Source organism: Trypanosoma rangeli, assembly GCF_003719475.1.
Source record: "Trypanosoma rangeli strain AM80 chromosome Unknown Tra_15.4_contig_00057, whole genome shotgun sequence".
Taxonomy (NCBI): Eukaryota; Euglenozoa; class Kinetoplastea; order Trypanosomatida; family Trypanosomatidae; genus Trypanosoma; species Trypanosoma rangeli.
Window position 1 is genome coordinate 21,044 of NW_021705802.1, and position 9,195 is coordinate 30,238.

The window sequence follows — 9,195 nt, forward strand, 5'->3', positions numbered from 1 at the left end:
AGTATTGTTTTCTACCATATGCATAGAAGAAGCGCAACCATCCCTTGCAGCGTCCTGGCGTATTGTTGCCGTGCTCTGTAGTTGTTGTTTCCCTTTTGCGCTCTGCGGGAACAGTAGAAAGCTGTCAAGACCAAATAGTGCAGCAGCACAGCGAAGGAAAAACAATAGTAATAAAATCAAAACAAAAAAGAAGAATAGTAACAACAACAAAAAAAAAAAGACACCTTTTTAGTTGTAGTGGTGGTTGTTTTGTTTGCTTGTTTTTTGCTTTCCGTGCTCGTTACCCCCGGTGTGTGTAATCGTACGGCAGACAGCAACATACAAGCAGCCGAAGGAGTATCCCACGAAAAGGCTGCCGCGGCGCACGAATCCCCTTTGCATCACCAACGAAGCGGAAGGGATGGTTACCGAAATTACGGTTCTGACATTCAACCTATGGGGGATATTTAACTCCGAACACCGCGCTGCCCGCATGGAACAGTTCGCCACAAAAATTGCCCATTACGACGTCATTTTGCTTCAGGAACAGTTTTCCGAGAAGGATTTTGAGTTTATTCGTAGCCGGCTGCCCAGTGAGGTGCGAGATACGCGATTCTTTCGGCGCTTCCCCAGTGCCTTTTACGGCTCCGGTGTGGCTGTTATCTCTCGTTTCTTTATTAAATCTGCACTTTTTTTTACGTTTCCCTTGCAAGGATACCCTGAGCGCGTTCTCCATGGTGACTACTACGCTAACAAGGGGGCTTCCCTTGTACGCCTCAGTATCCCATGCAGCATGGGGACTGGTGCGAGCTCAAATCCGCCTTGCGACGAAGTTTCGTTGTACTGCACACACCTTGTTGCGGCCTACGAAAAAACTGCCCGCCTGTTGAATTGGCGTGATGAGCTCTACTTATCGGTTCGTTTGAGTCAAGCCATCTCGCTTGCAGGGTTCATCTCTGAAACCTCACATCCCACAAATCGTGTTATAATTGGAGGTGATTTTAATGCCACGCAGCGCTCTCTGGAGTTGCAAACGATGCTCATTTTATTGCGTCAGCGCGGTTTCAAGATTCTTTCCGTACTTCCACCGTCCATCGTTCACCGCCCGGAAATGTCTGAGCTGGAACGAAAAATCAACACTGAGACACTGACGTTTTCGGATGCCAATGTGTTTAACACTACAAAGGAAGGGTGGTTTGTACAAGGAGGTGATGTGCCGTGTCAGATTGATCATATCTTCTACACAGCGAATACACTTCGCCTCTCTAACTACAAAGACTGTCCAGACGCGCCCGCAGACTACTCTTTTCAAATGCCAATCGAAGGTGTGGAGAAACCTGTCGGTGTGGTTGTCTTTACAGACAACAAGGAGGTTCGACTCCCACCAAGGACAGGCATTTGGGTAAAGGCCTGCAACGGATTGGCTGCAGTGGGCAATGCGATTCGGTGTGGACCGCTTGTGACCGTTGCGAGGAGCCTGGCACATGGCAATGGGGTCAATAACTCGGAACCACAGTTCTGCCCAATATCAGACCACTACGGCGTCGCTGCAAGGTTTAAATTGGAGGAAGAGGAGGGAGTGACGATAGCTGAACACAATCCAGCCTCAAAGGGGGGGGAGACGGCGGTAAAATTAACCGAAGCAGAAATTGAAGTGTTGCGTGAGGCAGCTGGTTTTCTTGATGACTCTGTGAAACGGTTGCTCTACGAGAGTAGGCTGTGCGTATGGTTTTCTGCTACTATGGCAGTCCTTGTGGTGGGGCATCTTCTTTACATGGAGCTTCAGGCCCAACAGCAGGAAAACCACACACGCCTTGTCCTGCAGGAGTTGTTTGCCTTTGGCCGTCTCCGAGGAAGCGCCATGAATCTGGAGGAGTCGTTGTCGGGCGCGGCTTTCAGTAACTTGAGGCGGTGGCTGCGTGCAGTAGCTTCTGGCAAATCCGACAATTACCCCGCGGAAACAGAAGCAAAGCCTCAATCGGTAGCATCGGTTAATGTTGCCATAGATTACACCGATATGGCTTCGCGGCTTCATGCCAGGGGTATTTCGAGTGTGTTCTCACCTCTTTTTATCATTTCTGGCAGCCTTCTCAGCGCCGCATCTCTCGCCACGGCGTTGCTGCAGCGGAAGGCCTACGCGAAAGTTTTGGCGGAGCAAGTTGTTATGCTGACACATGATTTTTCAGAGTAAAACCAAATAGGCAAAATAACGGGACAATGAGTATTATAAAGGAACAATTTATTGCTTTGATGGGCGAGAGTTATAGATGTACATAACATACATAGATATTATCTTTGATGCTGTTGTGTTGCGTTTCTCCCCAGTGTGTGGGTCCGTATTGTATTTGTTTGGGTTAATTATTTTGTTTTTGTTGGATTTTTCACTTGTGTTTTGTTTTATACATGTCTTTTCAAATTTATTTGACGGCTCGCGTGGTGTCTGGTTATTCTCACATAATGGGACAGTTAACAAGGAACCACCTATTCACACACACACACACACACACACCTCGCTAATGAGAGGCGCGACGGTGGAGGAGGCAGATGCATGATATATATATATATACGCATATGTTTCTCCGACACACAGCACGAACACTGTGATGCACTATGCGTATCCCACCGTGGCCGAGAAACAGGAAGTAAAAAGGCGGTGCAGAGTAGCGCAACAGGATTGTACAAATAAAAATAAAACGAGAATTGATGTCGTTTGTGGTCTTTTTCCCATTCCGGTTTGTAATGGATCTCGTCCTGTTTTTTTCTCCACCACCCTGCCAGTGCTTGTCCCTACAGCTGGTGGGCATTGCGGTGGTGGGTGGCAAAGTCCGCTTTATTTTCCTATTGATTATAGTATTATTATTATGTGGGCACTTTTTTTTTCTTGCTAAAGGCGAAAATAAAGAGAAGGAAGAAACGGTGTCCTTTTTTTTCCTCTCTCCTTCAGTGTGGTGGTGGTCGTGACCGTAGTGTTGTGGGGCGCTGGTTATGCCTAAGCGGTCGCGATCGGTGCTGCACGCGTACCTTCTCCCTCCCTCGAAATGTCTCCATGACGACAAGGGAAAAAAATGCCATGCATCACTTGCTTCGAAAGCCACGGTTCTTGTAGCGCCTGTGACTGACGCGGCAGACAACGAGGTTGCGCTCCACGATTGTGACAGCGGGCCTAGTGCAGCTGCATTTGTTGTGTCTGATGCAACTAACCATGTTCCACGTAAGTTATCCGAAGGTTGGCGAATGGACGTCGACGAAGGTGTCTTGCTTGATGAACCTTTTATCCCAGAAGCAGATCGGCTTGTCGGGCTACCGCCATCGTGTCGCGCTGTACAGGGAGAACCGAATTGGCTAGAACGCGCATTGATGCTGGCGCGCTGCCCAAGCCGGTGCAGGAATGGATTTTATATGAATGGTGACAGTGAGCGCTTCTTCTGCCTGGTGCCGCCTGAGCCAACCTGTTTGCATCCTGCAGGCACGACACAGGAGGAACAGTGCCACGCTGCCGCCGTTGCAAGCATTGCTGCTGCCTTCTACGCCGCACCGCGTCCAGATGATTCCAGTTTTTTTTTCAATGCTCCCAAGGCTTCCCGGGCGCATTAAGTGCTGAACGGAGAGAGAAGCAAGATCCAAAACTTTGAACAGGCAAAACAGAGTGCACGAATGCCTTCACCGAAGGGGAAAAATAAAAATCTTTTGAATTTGTTGGGGAGAGGGAGTGGGAAGGAAAAAAAATAAATGTCGGGGGTTTGTTCTAGCTTCTTACATCAGTTGTATTTGCCTCTCGGTCTCTCCGCACGCGCGTGTGGTAGTGATGAGGACAGCAAGGGGTGTCAGCTTTGCTTCTCTCCTGAGGAATGGCAGGCAGAAGAGTCGTATATGTTTGATTGCATGTTTCCAGCGGAGGCAGTAACCTCCTTTCAAGATACCACTTTATTCACCTCATACAAGTTTGTCGTACTCGCTCCGCATTCATCCTCGTTTGCGGATTTCAAGCCTTGTCTGTTTTGGCGAACAAATACGAGAAGGGGAAAGGAAAAGGAAAAGAATGCATGTGTGCATTGGACACATTCTCTTTCCTCCCACGGCGTCGACTTCGCATTTATCTCGACTAAGCGGGGATGGTGATGATGTTAGTGATGTTGCGACGAGCAACCTTAAGCGCTTTAAGGGCGAGAGCTGGACAGCTGCCGTGAACGAAGCGAGGGACGTTGCGCCCTGTCGAATCTCCGCCGATTCCATCGCAGCAGCCGTACGGCGGGCGTTGGAGCAGCAATTGAAGCAGCAGACGACAATCAATGACATACCAGACCCTGACGTCTATGTGCATGCATTTGGCAAAGGTGCTTCCTTCTGCTTTGTACCGGGCATTCTTACCCAGTCACTCACAGCGTCGGCATTCACCACCATAACATCTCTAGAGGAAGTAACGGTGACCGACATGGAGACGGCGGAGAGACTTCCTCGAATCACTGAAGTCTCGTTGGTTTTGAAGCACGGAGAGGTTTGGAGTCGTCTGCCAGTCTACTGGGAGGAGCGGCAGGTAGTTGCGACCAACACCACCGCGACAGCAATGGCGACGTCACAAATGGCAGTGAATGGTTGTGCTTTCTCTGCCTCTGGTGACGCATCACATGGGATGGAAACGCTGATGGGGAAACGCATACTCGTTGTGGGTGCGGGAGGTATCGGCTGCGAGTTACTAAAAGTTCTTGTCTTGTGCGGATTTCGCAATTTGGATGTCATTGACCTTGACACGATTGATGCCACAAACTTGAACCGTCAATTTTTGTTTCAAAAGGAGGATGTTGGCGCCTCCAAAGCGGATACCGCATGCAAGGTGTTATTGAATTGGTTTGCATCGACCTCGCCAGAGCGGAGGGCGCTGAGCATCCTTGCCCATCACGCGGATATCAAGAGTGAGGCATATGATGACGCCTTCTTTCGCCAATTTGCCCTTGTGTTGAATGCTCTTGATAACGTCTCGGCGCGTCAGCATGTGAATCGCATGTGCATGCGCACAGGCGTCCCTCTTATAGAGAGCGGCACGATGGGGTACAATGGGCAGGTGCAACCCATTGTGCGCGGCCTGTATGAGTGCTATGACTGCCACCCGAAAGCGGCAACCCAACAGACGGTGGCAGTTTGCACCATTCATGCACGGCCCACGACCATGGTGCACTGCGTGCACTACGCAAAAGAGTTGTACGAACGCCTCTTTGGTGACGAAAAGCGGGAAGAGAAGGATGAGTTTGCCTTTGTTGATGCTATTCTCATGCAACAGGAGGAATCGCGAACACAGATGAACTCCCGTGATGGTGTTGCTGGCATTTTTGGCATGGCCGCTGCTCTGGCACGGTGTGTGTTTCACGACAAAATTCATGAGCTGCTCAGCATGAAGTCTGTGTGGGCGACGCAGCCGCCGGTGCCAATTCCGAAGGATATCATTCAACGGAGCACCGAGCAGGTGACGGTGGATGCCATCAAAGGGAATGCAGTCAACATTTCACGGGATACTCCGTTGTCCGTTGAGGAGACGGTATCTCTCTTTATTGACGCATTTACACGTTGTGCGCGATGTGGCACTCGGGGTGCTTTTCGTAAAGAGGATGATAACACGGTTGATTTTGTGGCAGCAGTGGCAAACTTGCGTGCCACTGTTTTTCATATCTTTCCCCTCCAGTCCGTGGAGGAGATCCGCAGTATTGCGGGCGCCATTGTACCAGCCATTGCGACAACGAACGCCATTGTGGCAGCTGTGGTGGTGCAGCAGGCGCTTTGTGTGCTTGGTATGAATGAAAGTGCATCCTCCTTTGCGGTGCCACAGATGGTGTACGTGCGACGCATGCCACAGGTGCGACGCCGTCCTTTCCCAGAGGTCTGCGGTTGTAACGTTTTTCTCATCAACAATTCCAATAATCAAAGGAACACAAGTGGCGACAATATTCATAGAGAGGGTGCGAGGAAAAAACGGTGGATAACGGACCTGTTTCTCGTTCACAGTACGCCGCCTAACCCCCCAAGCAGGACGTGTCTCATCTGCCGTGAGCGCTACCCAACTGTTCGGGTTTTTTTGGACGCCACTCGTACAACGCTTGGGCAGTTTGTCTGTAATGTACTGCGGGAGCGTCTGTCGATGACGGCGGCATCTGTCTTCTGCGGTGCGAAAGTATTATACGAAGAGGGTGAGTACGAGGCGCTGGCAATGACACCACTCGCAGAGCTGATGACCGCGGACAACAAACTGCTGGAACTCTTTATCGACAGCATCGACCATGAGGTGGAGTGGCGGCTCATGGTGAACCACCGTGCTACGATGCAGGAGTGTGATGCAGTGGAACTGGAGGGAGTTGATGCGGCAATTCAGCTAGAGCGAACGCTTGCTGCGGAGTCCAAAATTGCCGTTGCTGCTGAGGATGCTGATAATGGTCGACTTCTTCCTTCCGGTACAACTGGCGCTCTTGAGACGGATGACGACGGCGTTGCCGCCTCTGCTTCCGTAAACAAAATGGCTACAGCTGCGGAGAATGGGGCTGCGGTGGTTGTGGTGCCGTCGGACTCCGACGAGGAGGGTGTAGATGTTGTGGAGGTTGATTGAGCAGAAGCATCTGCAGAGAAGTGGCAGTAAATCATGCTGCCGATTGCATGTGTTCCATGTCGATACGAACTCTATTGCTCCTTATTTCTTTGTTTGTTTGCGTGTGCATTGTTTTTTTTTTTTTTCAGTGGACGTGTTTGTGTGCCGTCGAACGATTGTAGGGGACAAATGTGTGTGTATTTGAGGGTGGGTGGGGGGCAATCACGTCATGCCCACGCTGCAATGCAAGAAATTTGAGGTTGAAGTCTGCTTCACGAGCAAACATACATACACACGCGCAACAATGATGGAAGGAAAAGAATGGACAACGAATAACAGTTCCATGATCCGAAAGAATACATAAACAGTGGTAATGAGGATGGACTCCATGGTAGCCAGTCATGTCGTTTTTGTGCTTGGTTTGCTTGCTGTTTTAGCGCCTTCACCATGATTGTTCCTTTTGGGCGTGAAGGACTTGTCGGCGTTTTTACACATCACTGCTGCTGTTGCTTTGCCTTTTTTTATTTTTTTATTTGGTATTATCGGGCACACCCATTTCCACATGCTCTAGCCATTCGCTCTGCAAGCGGGAATTGTTGTGTCTTTATCAGTTCAGCAGGGAGTTTCCTGCTTCTGCTTTTTTTGTTTAGCTTTTTTTTAGTTCTTACGTTGCGTGTGTGGGGGGGGAGTCGGTAGAGACTGGGCGTTGAGGATGGTAGTGATGTCTCGTTTGTATCGTCGTTCATTTAGTCGTTGCATCGGTTACGCCGTGGGAGGCACCACTGTTGCGACAGCCTTAGTGCTGGCACCGCCGCTGGACGCTGTTCCCGAACCACTTTTGCCTGCACGCGTGTTGTGCGAAGGCGTTGGGCGTGTGTGCCGTTGTGTCTATGTTGCTGGGCAAATCTTCATAGATTATCAGTGGAACCTGCACGGCGAAGATTCACAAGAGTTGTGGAATGCGGCCCACCTCCGCAACGCCTCTCGTCTAGTGACGCTCGCCAAAACGAACGGTGGACTGTACGTCAAGGCCGGCCAAGTATTTGCGAACATGAGTCATATCTTGCCGCGTCAATACTGCACCACCATGGCAGTGCTGCAGGATGCGGTCACCTCACGTCCCTTCTCAGAGGTGGTGACAACGCTTGAGTATGAGCTACGGCGTCCTGTCGAGGAGGTCTTTTCGGAGATTGACCCAACTCCCATTGCTGCTGCGTCCCTCGCGCAAGTTCACCGTGGGAGACTTAGGAAGGAGCAGGTGGAGGTGGCAGTTAAGGTGCAGTACTTGGACATTGCTCACCGCTTCCGTGGGGATATGCGGACGATTCAGCTGATGCTGGGCATTGCGGGTTTTTTCTTTCGCGGTTACGACCTCTCGGAGATTCTGTCCAGGCTAAACAGCACCGTAGCGAACGAACTGGACTTTACGCTAGAGGCCGATAACTGCAAACGGGCGGGGCGGGAGTTGAGAGCGGGGGGATTCGGCAGTCGTGTCGTCACGGTGGACGTCTTGCCTGACTACACAAAGAGGCGCGTGCTTACCACACGACTGGTGCCAAACGCCGTAAAGGTCTCAGATCTTCGTGGCATTGAGGCACTTGGCATTAAGCCGCGAACTGTCGCTGCCTGGTTTTACGATGCGCTCGCGTACCAGCTCTTCATCACGGGATTTGTACACGGCGACCCACACGCGGGGAATGTGCTTGTGCATCGCCTTCCCAATGGACAACCACAGGTGGTATTGCTAGACTTTGGTCTCTGTACGGAGTTGTCGGATGACTTGCGTGCAGAATTGGCGTACATCTGGACCGCCGCCGTCACACATGACATTCCTTCCCTACAGAAAGTTGCACAACGGTTTGGGTGTAAGGATTACGCACTCTTTGCATCGTGTTTCTTGCAGCATCCGTATGAGTTATTTAACGCAGAGTCACGTGTGACAACAAAGGCAACGCAGGAGATGATGCGAGATCAGGTACGGCACAAAATGCACGAGGTGAATGACATCGTATCACATCTCCCTAAGGAGTACGCATTAGTGTTACGAAACATCATGGCTGCCAAGGCGATTAACAGGGAGCTTCGTGAGCCTGTTAACCGTCCACTGCGTATGCTACGATATTCGGTTGTTGCCACACATGGGGCAAGGTCCCGATGGCAGGTGTGTCGTATGCTTTTGCGAGCCTGGTGTTCGGAGATGTTCTCATCACTGCTGCTTATGTACGCCAAATGGCGTCATCCCGAGTTGATGCAGATGCTGGATGAATCTCTGGAATTGGAGCTCAGTGGTTAGAAATGAGGCGACTATGTGTATGTGAGTGCGGGTGAGGGTGAGAGTGGGGGAGAGAGGTGGAAGAAGGAATTTTTTGGAGTGAGGGAGGGGAGGATCCAATGAAAGACAAGGATGCCTTGCTGGCTTGCCATGTCTATGTGGGCATGCGTTTGTGTCTGTGTCTCTTTCCTTCTGTGCATACGTGCGTGTGTGCATGAATCAGGTGAAGCAGCGTAGTGAATCTCCACATCAAAAGTGATGTAGGAGCTGCTATGTATTTTTTAAGTGCACTGCTTCTATCAATGTTATATTATTTGCTCTCTGGCGCATTTTTTTTTGTATTGGCAATTGCCTCGTCTTTCTCCATCAACTTTGA

General features: G+C 50.5%; 4 protein-coding genes and 1 pseudogene across 4 annotated transcripts, besides 4 other annotated features; all 5 read left to right on the forward strand.

Moving 5' to 3' along the window:
- The first annotated feature begins 157 nt into the window (after positions 1-157).
- Positions 158-219: a sequence feature (A-rich).
- Positions 220-400: 181 nt separating this feature from the next.
- On the forward strand, positions 401-2,170 carry TraAM80_02485 (putative eukaryotic translation initiation factor 3 subunit; the record flags this gene model as incomplete). The annotated part of the gene is made up of 1 exon (XM_029379486.1): positions 401-2,170. One exon carries the CDS (start codon positions 401-403, stop codon positions 2,168-2,170), a length of 1,770 nt encoding a protein of 589 aa, XP_029240639.1.
- A 295-nt stretch (positions 2,171-2,465) lies between these two features.
- Positions 2,466-2,488: a microsatellite.
- Positions 2,489-2,681: 193 nt separating this feature from the next.
- Positions 2,682-2,925, forward strand: TraAM80_02486 (hypothetical protein; annotated as a pseudogene).
- A 39-nt stretch (positions 2,926-2,964) lies between these two features.
- On the forward strand, positions 2,965-3,573 carry TraAM80_02487 (uncharacterized protein; the record flags this gene model as incomplete). The annotated part of the gene is made up of 1 exon (XM_029379487.1): positions 2,965-3,573. One exon carries the CDS (start codon positions 2,965-2,967, stop codon positions 3,571-3,573), a length of 609 nt encoding a protein of 202 aa, XP_029240640.1.
- A 445-nt stretch (positions 3,574-4,018) lies between these two features.
- On the forward strand, positions 4,019-6,568 carry TraAM80_02488 (ubiquitin-activating enzyme-like protein; the record flags this gene model as incomplete). The annotated part of the gene is made up of 1 exon (XM_029379488.1): positions 4,019-6,568. The coding sequence occupies one exon, from the start codon at positions 4,019-4,021 to the stop codon at positions 6,566-6,568; it is 2,550 nt and encodes an 849-aa protein (XP_029240641.1).
- An 81-nt stretch (positions 6,569-6,649) lies between these two features.
- Positions 6,650-6,693: a microsatellite.
- Positions 6,694-7,259: 566 nt separating this feature from the next.
- On the forward strand, positions 7,260-8,840 carry TraAM80_02489 (aarF domain-containing kinase; the record flags this gene model as incomplete). Its single annotated transcript, XM_029379489.1, has 1 exon — positions 7,260-8,840. One exon carries the CDS (start codon positions 7,260-7,262, stop codon positions 8,838-8,840), a length of 1,581 nt encoding a protein of 526 aa, XP_029240642.1.
- Positions 8,841-8,865: 25 nt separating this feature from the next.
- Positions 8,866-8,899: a microsatellite.
- The last annotated feature ends 296 nt before the right edge of the window (positions 8,900-9,195 follow it).